We start from the raw sequence: 17,898 nt of genomic DNA on the forward strand, positions 1-17,898 counted from the left end.
TGTGGTATATGCTTAGACTAAACTTTTTGCTTTACAGTGAAGATACCATATTTACTTTTATCCAATAGCCTTTATTTCTTCTCTAACTGATATGAATTTCCTCTGTATGGTGAAGATTCTTTTCTTTTGTGTACACATTGAACTTTGGCAATTATAGCATAGGTGCTACTAATCTACTGTGTAATTTCTACACTTCAGGGCAAAAATCAGGAGACAGCCATAGAAGTCTTAACTCTTGTTGAGAAGGACTGCATCTAATTGAATATCCATCAGAATATCAGGAAGCTACCCTTAAATTGGGATTTATCTTATTAGGAATAGCTCACCTAATGATTAACACAATTCTAATTAATATTAAGTACAAATTAGCAAATGATAATTGGAATTTAAATCTTGTTTTAGAAAACTTTCATCATTAGATCAACAATATTATGTTTCTTTTCTGTCAGTACAGTAAGTAGATTCTGTAACTTCTGGAGATGAAAAATAGGAAAGAGGTTTTAATATAAATGAGCATAGGTGAAAGTCTAATTCACTGTAGTTAGTTTTCCTTCTTGCTATTTTTAAAATCCCTTTGTGCCTCTTAAGGATCATGAAGTATGAGTGAGGAAAGTTTGTATGTAAATTGACTACTCAGTCTTCTTCCTGCTTTTTCTGTACTTTCTCCCCAGTTTTGGTTGTTGTCAATGAAAAATAAAGAATATATTTATTGGTTTTTTATAGGCAAATGGATTTCGGTTTGGTAGACTATTTCCTTTGGTTATATTTAAATGCAAAAATTTCATCCTGCAGTGTATCTGGACTTTGCTTTTTTCATTCATCATAATATGTCCCCCACCCATAGTAAAATTCATATAAATATATGAATGTTAATAAAGGTTTTCAAAGGGAACATTTGGCTTAGGCATACAGTATCAAGGCTAGACATCTCCTAGTTCTTTTCTTCCCTTAGTCTTTTTATATAAGTTGCCATATGGGGATGCTGAGCTTTGTTATAGGCGAAATGCCAGTCATTTCAGTATTTTTTTCCCCTAAAGTAGCAACTTCTTATGTAGATGTTATCTGTCATGATACTGATGTATGTTGCTTTATCTTAAAAACATATTATGGCTCCTTTTTCCTTATTGAGTTAAAAATAATAATGGGTATTCTACAGGAAACATTCATACTTAAGCAACTTTGAATGTCACATGGAGGCAATCTTAGTGCTTAGGAATTAGCTCAGCCTAGTTCTCCCATTAAAGGATTGAATAACTGGGCAAATCAGAATAAATCTTAAAGGAGCAGGAATTTAATTCAAATTAAAATCTTTGAAATATCAAGTTTTATGACATCATCCTTTGGAAGAAAGATTTCAGAGCTATATGAAATAACAGATAAAACAGATTTTCTTAAAAGTCAACTATAATACTAAAAATAATGTGAACTTACATTTTCAGAACTCAGTGTTTTCTTCCTTTTAGCTCTGCTCTATTGAAGTAACTTGTGAATCAGCCAGTGTAATGGCTGCAACACTGGCTAACGGTGGTTTCTGCCCAATTACTGGTGAAAGGGTACTGAGCCCTGAAGCAGTTCGAAATACACTGAGTTTGATGCATTCCTGTGGCATGTATGATTTCTCAGGGCAGTTTGCTTTCCATGTAAGTAGTGGTTTAATCTTCATTTTTCCCTGCAAGAAACTAGTCTGGACTGGTTCTTTAAAAATGCAGTTTGCACTTTGCTTCTAAAGCAGTACATTACTTTTTGAGAGAAAAGCTTGTTTTCAAGGTTAATTTGTTACTGAATTGGTAAATAATAGAGTTAAGCAGTCTACAAGATGTCCTTAAAAACTCGAAGTTTAATTTCTAGAACCTCTTCAATTCTACCTTTAAGACATTCAAATGTACAAGGTTAGTACAGACTTTAGTTGTTGCATTTAGTGTTACAGTTATTATATACCTCAGTAATTCCTTATATAAAGAAAGAGTACATATTTGTGATGTCTTACATCTTTAGTGACATACAGCCATAGATGCTGTAAAGGCTTAAAGTCTATCAAAGTTAAAACCTAACAGAAATATACTTTAAGGTTTGTTACACATTTACCACGTGTGAAACAGACTTTTACTTCATTCTGCTTATGTGTGGTCACAATACCCTAAAATACTTATTTGAAAGATTTAAAACAGAAATGTAGAACTGAATATTCCCAATCACTCAACTTCAGAAACTAGCAATGTGTGACCAATCTTGTTTCATCTGTATGTACTTTTGCATCCCTCACCCATGTCATAGTTCAGTATATAAATGCCATAGGTCAGTATATATTTAAGGACTCTTTAAAAAAAAAAAAATACAATACCATTACCACATAATAAAATAACTTAAAAAATAAACTTACAAAATGTAATAATATTAACTAAAAAAGTTAATATTCAGGTTATCTGAACTATCAAATTCTTGTTTAATTTGTTTGACTTGGGGTGCAAATAGGGCCATTTGTTGTGATTGAGTGTAGCTCCCTTTATTTAAAATCTGTAGTTTTCCCCTTGAACGTCCTCTTTTTTTCTTGCTAATTTTGGTTGAAAAAACTGGTCATTTTATCAGTACAGTTTCTCACAGTCTAGATTTAGTTTAGTACATCCATTCCATTGTCCCTTTTGTTTCCTGTAAATTGGTATATCCTATTCAGGCGATTTGTTTGTTTTGTGCAAGAGCACTTCTCACAAGAGGCACTCAATGCCAGACTGTTAGTAAACCATTAGTGTACACTAAACAAAAGACATTAGTTTCGTCTTTTATCATAATTGTTAATTTTTACATAATATAAACTTAATTGTTTTGAAGAAGATTAATTTTACTTACCATCTTACCACTATTCCTCAGGCAATTCTCTGACAACGGGCCACTGATAATCTTTTAGGAAGATAGAATTTCTCAGTGTTTTTTAGTTGAAAAAAAATTTTTTTTAACTAGTTAATGCTTAAAAATAATACATATCCATTCTAGAACACTTAGAAAGCATTGATGTCAAAAAGAATAAAACGAAAACCTGCAGAGCCTCACAATATAGGTGTAATCCACTTTAACTCCTTAGGATATGTCTTTCAGAATTTCTTTTATATTTAAATACATCCCAATTGTTTTATAATTTCTTCTATATTATAAACATATTACTAATACATTTTTACAGTATTTTTAATGTGAGAATTCTGCATGGATATGCCATATTTTTTAAGCTAATTTCTTTATTCGACATGTTTCTTATTTTAAAATATGAATATATATTTATTAAAATCATTTTCAGGTTGGTCTTCCTGCAAAATCTGGGGTTGCTGGGGGCATTCTTTTAGTTGTCCCCAATGTCATGGGCATGATGTGCTGGTCTCCTCCTCTGGACAAGATGGGCAACAGTGTTAAGGGAATTCACTTTTGTCATGTAAGTACATTTTCTTAATGGAAGTATTGATTGTAAAAGTTGAACTATCCAGTAATTCAGTTTTTTAACTCATTTCCATAGTTTATTGATTATTGGCACTCTGCTGCCTCTCTCCTCGTTATTGGGTAGCCATGGAAGACTCAAAAGAGGAGCTTTAAATTGCTCCACCAGGGTGTCCCCGGTGGCGCAGTGGTTGAGTGCTGGGTTGCGAAGCTGCCCGCAGTCTCTGCAGCGCAGGTTCGATCCCCGGCCACCGGGCGAGGGTCCCACATGGCGCGCAGACCTCTCCTGCCTCTCGCTGCTCCCCTCAACAGTGTACTTCCTTGTTCTGTTCCCCGCTCTGGCTCTGGTGAAATCTCTCACCCTCCCGCGCTTCTGACTGTACTCAGTGCTCGTAGAAATAAATAAATAAATAAATAAATAAATAAATAAATAAATAAATAAATCTTTTATAAAAAAAAAATTGCTCCGCCAGACCCGATATAATCATTCTCACAGAAAGTAATTTGTTTGCTGCTTATATTTTAATTTTTATAGTTGTAATTAGTTTTCAAAAGCTCAGCGAAAGATACTGTACTTGGAGAGGTAAATTAAAAATCAATAGATTGCTGGGCCTCCCCGGTGGCGCAGTGGTTGAGCGCTGGGTTGCGAAGCTGCCCGCGGCCTCTGCGGTGCCGGTTCGATCCCCGGCTGCTCCCCGGCCACCGGAGGAGGGTCCCACATGGCGCGCAGACCTCTCCTGCCGCCCGCTGCTCCCCTCAGCAGTGTACTTCGGTCCTTCTGCCTGCTCTGCTCCCCGCTCTGGCTCTGGTGAATTCTCTCACCCTCCCGCGCTTCTGACTGTACCCAGTGCATGTATAAACAAACAAACAAACAAACAAATAAATAAAGCATGCCTCTAAAAAAAAAAAAAAAAAAAAATCAATAGATTGCTTATTATAGCTTATTTTATCTTTAATCTGTTGAATATGCATAAACTACCTTTTAGAGCCTCCCTGGTGGCACAGGCTGTTGAGGGCAGCACTGTGAAGCTGTCCGTAACCTCTGCAGTGGCGGTTCGATCCCCGCCAGCCTCAGAGCAACCCACATCGTGAGCAGACCTCTCCTGTCTCACCCGCTGCTCCTCTCAGCAGTGTATTTTGTCAGTCTGCCTGTTTTGTTCCACACTCTGTCTCTGGTGTATCCTCTCACCCTCCCGCGCATCTGGCCTCTACCCTGGCTCTTGTATAAATAAAATCTTTTTTTTTTTCTTTCTTTTTCTTTTTTTTTTTTTTTTTTAAGATTTATTTATTTATTTATGCAAGCACTGGGTACAGTCAGAAGCGCGGGAGGGTGAGAGAATTCACCAGAGCCAGAGCGGGGAGCAGAGCAGGCAGAAGGACCGAAGTACACTGCTGAGGGGAGCAGTGGGCGGCAGGAGAGGTCTGAGCGCCATGTGGGACCCTCCTCCGGTGGCCGGGGAGCAGCCGAGGATCGAACCGGCGCTGCACAGGCTGCGGGCAGCTTTGCAATCCAGCGCTCAACCACTGCGCCACCGGGGAGGCCCTAAATAAAATCTTTTTTAAAAAAAAAATTTTTTTTAATTTAAAAAATTTTTTAAAAAATTAAAAAAAAATAAACTACCTTTTAAAAAAAGTTCTTTGAGGAACTATGCACTGCAATTTAAAATTGTAACTGTTGATTAGTTCATTTTTTATGTTGTTACCCAAGTCTTGTTTAATATTTCAACTTAGGGTTTTATTTACATTTACTACTTCTTGCAGTCTGCATTAAGTATTGTAATGTTTTCTGCAGACTTTGTCAATTAAAATCTGATTTTCTGTGTTTTATATCTTAAACTAGAGAATGACATTGAATTCTTCATTCACTATAATAGAATGTAGCCAGAATATTTATATTTTTATGGTGTTTTATGGTTATATAATAGAAGAACTCTTTCTTGTGGTCTGTTATAATACTCATTTTATAGGATATGAAGGTTAAGCAGTCTAAATGGCTGTGTAACTAGTGTTGTCTAAATGTATATCTGTATCTTCTCATCTTGATTTCAGTCCTTTTCTTGGTGTATCATGTTGCTTTAGTTATGTGCAGTGGTGCTTTCCATAAGAAAGTAGTTAAATAGGAGAGTATTAAGGTAACTTGTTCAAATATGAGAAAACAGTAGCCCATGAACAGGCAGTTTCTTAAAGCTGACCTTTTTTTTTTTTTTTTTTTTTTTTGGCAGGATCTTGTTTCTCTGTGCAATTTCCATAATTATGATAATTTGAGACACTTTGCAAAAAAACTTGATCCTCGAAGAGAAGGTGGTGATCAAAGGGTAAGCGGAATTCTTATTTAGATTATTATGTATTATTTTTTTGCGAGAGATGAGATTCACCTTTTTAAATAAAACTAAGTTTAATTGTTAGTGGCCTTGCATCTTTGCCGATCAAATGAGAGTGAACAAATTGTTGACATTTTCATCCTGTACCAATAGTACATATATATTAAAAACTGTTACTGTTTTCTTAAATTGAAACTAGTTAGCTTAGCAGCAGAGTTACCCCTCCCTCCATTTTTCTAGTATTTTAAGCAAAATTTTTAAGAATTGATTTTATTAAAGTAAGCCACATTAGAATGCACTCCATGCTATCAAGAGAAAGTGTTGTATTTACTTTTAATATTTTTCAGTGACAGTCTTGAAACTTGTTTTTATATGGATGGATATCTAAATAAGAGGGGATATTAGTGAGCGACCTTACATATCATCATCATATATTTTATAGGCTACTATAGATATTTTTCTATAAAAAAGGTTTTTCTCTAAAAAGTACTTAATGCAACATACCTGATTTAATACAGTATTCTACTTTAAAATATAGCCATTTGTTATCACTGGATTTGACTTCATATTACTGAATATTTATACCTTTTTTAGACCTAATACTGAGAGGAAGGACTTAAACTTCAGGAATAATTAATTTTTTGTCTTACATAGTTGTTCACTTGGGCCATGGGACTTGTTTTGTGTTTTAATTACATTCCTTTGCATCCCGTATATAAAATGTTAATTCTAAAAATGACCTAGTTAGACTTGAAGCTAGCATGAGACACTTAGAAGTAGATAATATTCTCAAAGTAAAATTCTAATCTTTAATTCCAATCAAAGTAAATAATAATAATACATGAAAATTATGCAAATCTTACAATAAAAACTCCCATGGAAAACAACATGAATAACAAGGAGCAGAACATCAGATGGTGGTGGGTGAAAGTGTTAACAGATGTCAATAACATTCATTGAAAAATACCGTTTTATAGCTTGGACCTTTCTTCACTCAAGTGCACTAATAAATTATGTATGTTGCTTGAACAACTAGCATTCCTTTGGACCATTGGACTATGAAAGTCTGCAACAAGAACTTGCTTTAAAAGAGACAGTATGGAAAAAAGTGTCACCTGAGTCAAATGAGGACATCTCTACAACTGTAGTATATAGAATGGAAAGTCTGGGAGAAAAAAGCTAAAGAAATGGTTTCTAGTTTCAGAATGTTCTTCATTTAACCTTTCAGACATCTTTAGCTTTTTTTGCATCAAGCATCTTTAGCTTTTTTGCATACTATAAATATTTATTTGAGTTTTTTTGTGTTCTCAATTTTGGGTGCTGGAACCATAAAGCTTTTTTTCTTTCAATCTCTGTTAATACATTGAAAAGTGGATTTGTTGGTCTTTTAAAAAGTATTTATAAGTAAATAAAGCAAACTTGCTTTATTTTAAAAAATGCTAAAAGGAAAAATTTCTTTTAAATTTTCCTTAATGTAATTAAAATTTGTAACTATACAGTTAGATAGTTCCAGTTTAGAATAGTAACAGAACTTTGTAATTCCTGGTTCTAAAATCCACACATTTAACTCACCAGTTTTGTTGAATTTTGTTTTTTCTTTTCCAGTTTTAAAACTGACAGTTACATAGTGGCAATAGAAAGTATTTCTATGCTAAATACAAAACTAAAAAAGTCCATATAATGAGTTGCAGATTATTTAATATAGCAGATGATAAAATTAGCTTAAGTTTACATCTTATACCATTTTTAGTGATAGATTGGGTTTAAATTTTAAAATTCATTTAAAATTTTATCAAACACTTTAAAATATAAATTGTGTCTTGCTTTTTTACTTTGCAACTCCTTTGTTCTGTCAGAATTGTTATGTATAGGAGTGTTTTATGTTACTAAACCATTCCAGCCAAAGAATTTCAGATGTAAGATAAATGACATGTTTCACTGTTAAAAAGCTATAATGGTTACTCAGAAGCAGTGACAGTGAGTGTCTTCATGTGAAATGTTTACCTGAACAATTATATTTTGGTATTATCCATGTTACTTTTTCTATGTTATATTTAAGTATGAATGGTGAATTTTGTTTTTTTTAGCTTTTAATAATTTTATTATCCTAATAATTTCACAAATGCTAATGAGTCTTACTATACATTATAACATCTTGTAGAGTTTTTTCTATTTGAACTCTTAGAGTACTTAGGAAATGAATGAATTCAGTCTCAAGGTAGTAAGTATGCTACTAAAATATTTGCTAGATCTGGATCCTTTGTTTGGTTATATTGAGAATCAAAACTTGTTTTTAAGAGAAGGTCTGTACGTTCTACACAACCTGATTTCAAATAATTCTCAATATTTAGTTTGTCTTGGCAAAGTGAGTGTAAAGTTTTATAGGACCTATTCGCACTTTTTCCTTCCTCCATATACCTATCCAGTTCTCTCCACATTTCCCCATAGCTTCAAGCTTGGTAGTTTTTGAATTTTATTCATTTTTAAACTTGTAAACTTTGGAGGGGCAGAAATGAGGTGTAGAAAGAGAATTTGTTTCATGACACCTATGTGATAGGTTAAAGTCTGTAAAAGTAACTATAGCACAGCAAAAAAGATTTCATTGGGTAATTTCAATACTAGTGCAAATATAGATAATTCTGATCATATGAGTTTGGGAACTTTGATAATAGGAAAAGAAGTTCCCTCCCAAAGGTGTTGGTCACATGCCTTTGGACTAGCTTAAGTATTAAACTCATATGTTCAAATAATTTATGTTTTAAAGGATCTTTACGAAGGATTGTATGTTATTTGAACATTCCTCTAATATACAGATGCATATCCTAATTGGATGCTTCTAGTTTTGCCACTTACCGGAGGGTGGTGTGTTGAAGGCTTTACCTCTGCCACACCCTTGGAACAGTGTTGTTTGTGTTAGTTCCATGAGACTATTTTTGGTTTGAGGAACTAGATACTTTGATAACTTGCATTAAAAATTTATCTTTTCCCCATGCTCTAAATTGTTTCATCTTTCTTCATTTGAAAGTTAGCCCTATTTATAAAATGAAATTTTAAAATTTCATATTGTATCAGTATTTGTATGGATTTTAAAGTTTATGTTAATTTGTGGTGACTATTACTACGTTGGTAAGGCTTCAGTGCATGTTTATCAACCGTACTTAGGGTTTTCTAGACTACTCTGTTTATAGAATCTTGTTAAAAATCAGCATCCAGAAATTTTTGTAGAAAGGTAAAAATGGAAGAGGAAAAATATTGTGAATAGGCCCCCAAACTTTACTTTAAAAAATAAAGAAAAGGAAAATCTTTGCCAGATTTAAGGACATTATTTTTGTTCCTTCAGTATTTTTAATGCCTTTTCAAATAAAGTCCTCAAGTACCCAGTATTGTTGGATTTAATGTTTCCTGCCATTACCAGTTCTTGATATTCAAGCATTTAGAAATTAGCATGTATTTTTCCTTTTTTTTCATCATTAATATTTCATTTGAAATGCATATCCTCCTGAAATACTTTATTTTTAACATAAATGTTGTGCATTTTACCTTAGTGTTTGGATTAAAACATTTGTGTTATTTAGCTTTCTTTCATTTGCTTTGTATATTTAATAATGTACCTTTTATTTTGCAGTATGCCTACTTTTTGTATTGTACAATAAATTTATTTTAAGCTGATTTTATTGGTTTTTTTTTATTTTTAATGACAGCAACTCTAGCATTTTAAGTACAACAAATAGTTGGGATTTTGAACTTAGAAAAAATTATGAAAATATTATCAAAATGCCTTTATAAATGAGTCTGCTGTGATGGGAAACTAGACGTACTCTAAAGAGCTTCATTTAATTTTTTTTTTTTAAAACCCAGCGTAGCATTGGCTTGGTGGGAGATTGGGGGGGGGCGGGAGAGACATTTTCTAGTATTGGTTGTACTAGAAGTATTTGAATAAAGGCTTTTCTCCCAATTTTTCCTTCCTTGACAACTAAAAAAAAAAAAAAACTACCCTATCTGCACATTCTTTCTCCTTTATGAGGAAGAATATTACTGATGTTATTCACTATGTAATTGTATGTTTTATCTGTTGTTTAAAGAGTAGGAAAAACATTGTTAAATCAAAAGTATTGTAATATATAGCATTAGAAGAGAACTCAGTCTATCATAATAAGGAGTTTCAGTGTCATGGTATATTCATTATGTAACAGTTTATGATCACTTGTGTTTAAAGATATATTTGGGGTGGCTTTTTGAGTTGGTTTTTATGTGAAGTGGATTACTATAATATAGGAATCCACTTAAACTATTTTTTAAGGAGCTTAACTTTCAGAAGAAACTTAGTATATTTCCAAATAGCATGGTCCAAATTATGAGACTCCATGCATGTAGCACAAATACAGTATTAAAATTGTTTTCATTTGATTAAACCTGCCATTCATATTCCAGGGAATATATGCCATATATATTGGAAGGCTCAAAAGTATTTAAAGGGGAATACAATTGTCTATGGAAAATTATAATATTCTCTGGAATTTTTTCCCTAAAGTTCTTTTGGAACTATTGAATAAGATGTTTCACTGTCATGGTATATTCATTATGTAACAGTTTATGATCAATTATTTTTAAAGATACATGGGTTGTTTTTGAATTGTTAACCCACTTGAAGTAAAGGGAGAGGTAAATGAAAGAGCCTGGTGATGTTGAGCTGATGGTGTAGGATTTTATAGGCACATTATATATGTGGGAAAAAAACACTGTATACTGATACGGTGGTCTGTATTCTGATCATTTATATGTGATGTGGGTATGTGTTACATAAGTGTGTATTTGTGTGTACAGTCATTTCTCAATGACTGGGTTGGGAGGGAGGTGGAACCCCTAGTGTTCAAAATCTGATGATCAAGTTATTTATATAAAATGGCATAGTGTTTATGTAATCTACCCAGATCCTGCTGTATACTTTGTCATCTCTAGATTATTTATAACACCTAATACAGTATAAATGTTGTGTAAGTAGTTGTTGCACTGTATTGTTTAGGGAGTAATGACAAGGAAAAAGTTCGTTCATGTTCAATTATAGAGCAACCACTGTAGGCCTAATCACATAGTTCATAGCTTTAATGCACAGTACATTGAATGCAAGGATGTGGAATCTTGTGATACAGAGGGCCTGCTGTATATTTATATCTATGTCTGCATATTTCTGTTCATCCATCCTCTGTTAGTATAGATTTATAACTGGTTCATCAGTCTGCTCCTGTTCCAAGTTTGTCATTAAAGAAATTCTTAATTTATCCTGCCCGTAGAATTAATCAAATATAGCGCATTTCGCTTGTTCAATTTAGCATTAAAGATTTGTGGTTTCTGTTCACTACCAGCACTGTACACAGTACAAGAGTAACAGTGACCTTCACAAAAGGGAAAGCAAGAACATAAGATTTCATGCAGAATTTGACTTTAAAGCTGTTTCCAAAGTATTTTGTATAGAAGTATTATATTCATCTTAAAAGAAATAATGTACTTTCCAGTGAATACTTGTTACAGTAAGTTTTCTTTATTTCACTGTGCATAACTTTTAGTTTCATCTTAACTAGCAACATAAAAAAATTTGATTTTTTTTCACCTGGATGGACTTGAAAATACTAGAGTTCATTTTTTTTAAAAAAGTCATGTGATTTCTGCTCAATTTTCTCCACTTTTATATTAGATGTAATGTTAACATTATGTCATAAAACCGAAGCCAGATGTTGGAGATCAAGTTTGTTGTGATGAGTCATATTCCATCCTTCAGATTTTCACTTAATTTGGAATAGACTTTATGTTAGTATGTTCTCTGTCATGGAATTCAAGGGCCAGATTATACTAAACATACACTCAAATATATCAAATTCAAGGAGAGAGGAGGGATTTAGGGTCAAAATAAGGAGGGGGGTGGGAATTTCATGGGGAATATCACCAAAATGAAAATGCATACGTTGTGCAAAAAATGAAAAATGATGTAAGAATTATATAAAATAAAATAAAAAACATCAAATTCAACTACTTCTATTTAAAATTACGACAGTTTTTCTTTTTTCCTTAAGTATTTACTGAAATACTTTCAATCCTAATACCTTAGAGGATTGAACTCTATCTGGAAGACTTAGTTTTTGTAAGCAAAAATTCTTACCTAAAATAGTTTTAAATTTGTTTTGATATTATGCTTCTGGTAATTATATTTACATAATGAAAATCTCTGCCCTGTAGTACCACTTGAAGCCCTGAATTAGCATTTTGATTCGTACTCTGTGACCAGCTGAAGCATTTGATTTACTTTTAAAAAAAACATAGTTCAACTTCTCTGGATATATGATGCACATTCGTTTACCATAAGCTTATAATTTATTTGAATCACATAATGGAACTTGAAAGTAATCTTAAAAGGTTATCTGGTGTAAACTCCCACTCCACCTAACCTCCTTTTCCAGGATTCTTAGCATCTTGCTTTCTCAATTATCATGTTTACAGTTTTTCCCCTCTTTTTTGATGGTGATTTATATTTTATTGGGTCAAACCTTTTGTTGCTTATTTTTAATAAACATAATTGGTAGTAGATAATATGATTGTAAAGTTGTTTTGCCAACTGTCCCATTAGTATTTATTAAACTACTTGATTGTATTTTTCAGGTAAAAAGTTTATAAAGTTCACATCACAGTTTATAAAGATTAATACAGTTAAAAGTGAATGTTGCTATTATATAGTAGTTCTAAAAATAAACATTACCGTGGAACCCTTGAAATAAAGTAAGTGTAGCAGAAGTGTGACTCTAAAAATAAACATTGCATATTAACTTTTAGAAATAAATTCCTTTGGGGTTAGGTTAAATATATAATAAAAGCAGATTTAAATGACCAAAAGGTTACTGGAATTCTAAACAGATGCTTCCTACAGAAAGTGTTGTTTTTTTTTTTCTTTGCATGTTACTTTTTCCCAGCACATATGTACCATACAAAATTGTCCTTGATTTTATTTTAGATATGTGGTCTCAGTGACTTCAGAACAGTACTCTTGATATGTCTAATGTTCTAGCATGTTTATTGTCCTGAGTAGCAGTCTTTTTATTTGAGATAGTTATGAGCTTTTTATTCTTTAAGATGAAAATTTATTGCTGTTCTTGAAGTGCATTAATTTTTTAAAGCCTTTTTTCACTGATGTTACAACTTAAATATTGTTACCCTATAAAAAATATTGGTTTCTTAATTCTCAGAATTTAAATTTGCTTTGATAGTTTAATGTAGGTGAGAACCTGAACTTTTAGGAGACTGGCTCTTAGTGGAAACTTTGCTTGCTTTCACATTGTACCTATTAAAATTAGAATGATCCTAAAATATTAACATCAATTTTACAAGTATTAATTATATTTGGACCATTTCATTGTAAAGTCCAAATTAAAATCAGGATCTTTAGCCTCTTGTTACTTCTTTCGTTATTTTGTATGTGCCTTTCACAGATCACTAAGGGGCAATTACAAGTTGTCTTTTGTGAGGATAACATAAAACTTAGGTTTTGGTTGTCTTTTAAATTAGATTAATGATATTCATGTCAGTTATTGAGCTCTACCCAAGATCTGTTGTTTTCTTATTCAAAATTAAACTTTCAGTTGAAAAATTCAAAGTATATTCATAGAATAGTATTTTTTTATTTTTCACACTTACATAACTCATTTTTGACTGAAAAAGATAATTTTTAAAACTATATTGCCCATGAAATGTATTTTCATTTCCAAATCATAATATTGCTAATATGTTCATATTCAGATCTTTAAGTATTGTTGACATTTTGCCAGTCTAAATTTACATTCTTGCAAAAGTTAAAAAAAAAGGTTAAAGTCCAAACTTACTTTTTTCAATGTAGTAGAATTTATTGTTGGCAACTTATTATTTCACATTCAACTTGGAATACATGTATCTGTTGGTCCAGGTCAACCAGTGCATGAAATTTTTAATTTAAATAAAATGAACTAAGAATGTTTCGACTTTGAATTGAAATGAATAAATGTTAACTTACTGCACAGTGACTTTATTGACATCTTTTGATGAAATTACAAGAAAAGTGATTTTGTTAAAATTATCTGGTAACTAATACAATTAACCCTTTTTAATCATACAATAAAATGTTCATACCTTAATGTCTCTTCTTTTTACCAGAAATTGAAGTTTCAGAGCATGGTTTTGCAAAGGAGAGCTTAACCTTTTCTTTACCTGTTTATGAAGTGTTTTAACTAAAACTATCAGTATTACAACAGAATTCAGAGTATGTGTGACTCTTTTTTTTTTTTTTGCCTAAAGGAGAAAGTTAATTTGCTGTATTTTTTAGCCAAATAATAAAAACTCATGAAGCCTTCATTTTTATTTTGTCTCAGTTGTATAGTTTTATTTTAAATCCACCCTATATGTCTGTCACAGAATCATGGTATCCTCATTGTTGCTTATCTGGTGTCCCTTTCGTGTGATGGTCTACTTCACATACTAGTCCGTGTACCTTAGGAGCTCTGGATAGAGCTGCTACTCTGTCCCCACGTTGTGTTGTAGTTTTTGTTTTTCAGAAAGCCTTATTCAGTGCCATTGTGAGGCTTCACTTTTTTTTGATAGCTAAGAATTTGGGGTCTTCTGCACAAATCTTAATAGATTCAGACCCTTAATAGACTCACCCAGCCAGTGCTTACAAAGCATCAATGAGTTGGGTATACTATCTGGTTAGGTAGCCCAGTGTCATATACATGAATTTCTGAGACTTGTTGTCTACTTTAAAAATCCATGTTAAATTTTGTTCTATTTCATAATACCTGTTGTAATATATTTAAAACATAGAGTGCTTATCAGTTCTATGATTAAAATTTTTCCTGCTCTAGAGTCTGAGTAAAAATGGCTTCAGGAAAATGTACCATTCTCATTCATCCTGACACAGGATAGTAAACCACAAAATTTATTGTACAAATAATCTTAATCACAGGTTTGAAATAACCATACCTGCTTAAAATGGGTAGTGTCTCATCCATGCCTATTACCTGTACCCAAACACCGTGGAAGTCTAGAGTTCCTTTGTCATTCCCTTATCACAGGAAGCTTAGCAGTGTGCAGACTAGAATTAAGTATATAGTAATATGGGCCTAGACCCAAGTAACTTGGGTTTACTCAAACTACCAGAAGATCCTGTGGTTTTTCTGTAGATTTTCCCCTTTTGCAAGTTCCCTAAGAGCTTTTACGATTTGCACCCAACCAGTTTTGCTTCTAGAGCTTGACCCTTGACCCCTGACTACTATTTCACATTGCAAAATATTGCTAGAGACACTTAGGCCTCCTTGTTAATAAAACTTATATCCCATGAAAAGTTAAGGACAGTGATGACTTCAGAATGACCAGGAATTTCATATTAAACAAGATTATGCTATAGTAAACTCATTTTTAACTATGGCTTATATAATGCAGATGGTATTTCCATCCTGTGTTACCAATAGCCTGTGATTTTAATACATGCATGTGTGGTATTCATGTAGGAAGGTAATGTCTTTTACTCAAAATTAGTTGTGATGGTAAAACTTACTAAGGCTTTAGCAGACATGATCACCTATATGTTTTCAAGTGTTCTTACTGGGAAAATTAACTCCTATGTTACTGGACTTGGGAGATAAAATGTCAGTTCTAAATCTTACCATTAAAATCATTCCTTAGTTCTCATAAGTGCCTTTCATTAAAAAGCTTGTATATTCCTGTAGTATCAAATATAAATTAGTATGTTGCACTGAAAACTGCTGTTTATTTAAGAGTTAGTTTAGGAGATGCATTTTAAAATCCATTTGTTTGCTACCTCTTAGCTAAACTCTTTATTAAACCTTTATGAACCCTTACTCCCTGGAACTTCTTATAGAACTCTAAGGGGTTTTCATTAATGTCATTTATATATAGCAGTTTTATGATCTGGAACTTTATTTGAGTGACTGTATCTGTGTTAACATCTCCACTTAGAATAAAAAGTTTTTGGAAACCAGCAGAGCTGGAGTGATTGATAAAAAGATGAAATATATTATCATCTAGAGCCATTTACAGTTCTTGAATATGTGTTTGAGCTTAATAAACCACCAAATTATACCAGGTATACTGGACTATGAGGAAACACAATTCGTTAAATTTTAACTAAAAATTAACTTCGACCTATCCCAAAACCGTTACTCTGGCAAGTTGGCCATAAATATACCCACTTCCCAATTAAATCATTCCTTTTCATCCAGTATTGCTTTTATAATAATAAAGCATAAAACTGGTCAGAATTGTTCATTCTTCTTATGAATTTTCTTTCCTGCTTAGTTTGATTAGAAAGTGGCCAGGACTCTGTTAGTTTTTAGGTTTCTATTTCAGTATTCTTGGTTCCTGTTTTAAATAGTTACCATATAAGATTTTTCCTTCTGTAGATGAGGAATTTTGTTTTCATCTTGTGTTTTCCTTATTTCTGGTACTATATGTAATTTCCTTCCAATGTCCAAGGTGAAGCCCACCTATATATAAGTGAAAATTATAATCTTTACAATTTTTTCTTTCTAGTAAGAGCCAGTTATCCCTCTGTATTTCAGTAGTTTTGTTTAAACGGCATACAAACAGTTCAAGTTATTTAGCCAGTTAAATTTGATGGAGTAGTTCAGATTTTACATAAATTAACCTTAGCATTGTCCTGTTTATTCAGTCACTAATTATTCATTCAGCCCATATTGTCTGTTGTTATGTGTTGAACTGCAAGGTGCTCAAGAAAAATGCAGTAGTTAATGAGACAAGTGCACTCCACCTCAGGGTTATTGCAATCTAGGAATGAATGCAAATAATGAATAATAAATTACTAAAAATAAGAGTTCATAAGAATACATGTAGGTCTAGTTCATTTTAACTTGTAAAGGAGGTGAAGTGGTATCTACCACATGGCACCATTTTTATAGATAACAGATCTTTAGACAAGTGCTCATAGTGTGGTTAAATGCACAAAATAAGAATATGCATCTCAGTCTTCAGTGAGGCTTCCGGCAGGAGGAAATGGATGCAGGGAGAGAGCTTCGCTGTACCTTTAATGTTTCATTTCTCGAACAGTTACTTAAAGCACATATGAAAGTACAAGTGCTAGGAGAGGTATAACCTCATTTTATCTGGATAAAATGGTTGATTTTCCCTGATAGTTAAGTGATAGTTCAATTTTGAATGAGTTAGAGAGAAAGGCTAGAGTAGGATTAATGGGATACTTTGCCTTGAACACCCCAGAACTAGAAGGAGCTTATTAACATATTTCAGGCGAAAGAAAGCAAAGGTGATGAAGAGTGAGGTAAGGTGAGTTGAGAGCACCCAGGGTGAATCTCAGAGGTAAGACCACAGTGTGGAGGGTAGGCTTTCTTATAGTTTAATGTACATCTGAATTCAGAAGTAGTTTTAAAGTGCAGGCTTTTAGGTCTAACCACAAATTGATTTTAAAACCTGCAATTTTGATAACTAAGGTGTTCCTAGTCCTCTGGACACAGTTTGGGCTATTCCAAGTGCAATGGAAAATGAAGGCTTTTAAGAAGGGGAATACCATTGTTAAAAAACACTGCGTTGTAGAGCGTGGACTAGAGGGCGACCAAAGTTGAAGTCCTGGGCTCAGGAAGAGAAGTGATGGTAGCTTTGATTAAGGTGGTAGAGGGAGAAAGGTAGATATGAGATGTGTTTAGGAAATAAAATTGGCAGCACATAATATTTGGTAGGTAACACACATCCCATATAATATACATGGGGTGTTCATTGACAGTAGGTCAGACACACGGGGTTATTTTTCTAACATAAGTGTGGGAGTAACCAATCAGGGCTAGTACCATCAGTAAGGTAAGCTGTTCCACCAACCTTAGTGTACTGGCCTTAAACCTCATGGCTGTTGTCTTATAGCTGCAATATGACTGCTCTAGCTTTAGTCTCACTTATATAGTAAAAAGGTAAGATAAAAGAGTGATGTCAAAGGTAAAAAATTTCCCAGAAACCCATCAGATATTGGCCAGAGTAGCTGCAAGGGAATCTTGGGAAGTATTTTTAGTTGGGCACATTGCAACCTTGCTAATAGCATTCTCTTAGTGGGGACAGGGACAGAGAATGCATTATGAGTAGGCAATTATCAATGTGAGAGCTA

At 33.0% G+C, this 17,898-nt stretch overlaps 1 protein-coding gene across 2 annotated transcripts in view; it reads left to right on the top strand.

The window, feature by feature from the left end:
* Window positions 1-17,898, top strand: part of GLS (glutaminase) — a gene marked incomplete at both ends in the record, with an annotated part of 73,985 nt that overhangs the window by 41,513 nt on the left and 14,574 nt on the right. Inside the window, 4 exons of one of the 2 annotated variants that reach the window (XM_084240384.1) lie at window positions 1,464-1,640; window positions 3,287-3,418; window positions 5,643-5,735; window positions 6,778-6,924. In XM_084240384.1, the coding sequence (XP_084096510.1) occupies window positions 1,464-1,640; window positions 3,287-3,418; window positions 5,643-5,735; window positions 6,778-6,924 (549 nt within the window). Of the gene's footprint in view, window positions 1-1,463; window positions 1,641-3,286; window positions 3,419-5,642; window positions 5,736-6,777; window positions 6,925-17,898 lie in introns of those variants that run through there. The other variant, XM_084240383.1, reaches the window with a different exon arrangement.

This window comes from Talpa europaea (assembly GCF_964194135.1).
Source record: "Talpa europaea genome assembly, chromosome: 1".
In the NCBI taxonomy this organism is placed as follows: Eukaryota; Metazoa; Chordata; class Mammalia; order Eulipotyphla; family Talpidae; genus Talpa; species Talpa europaea.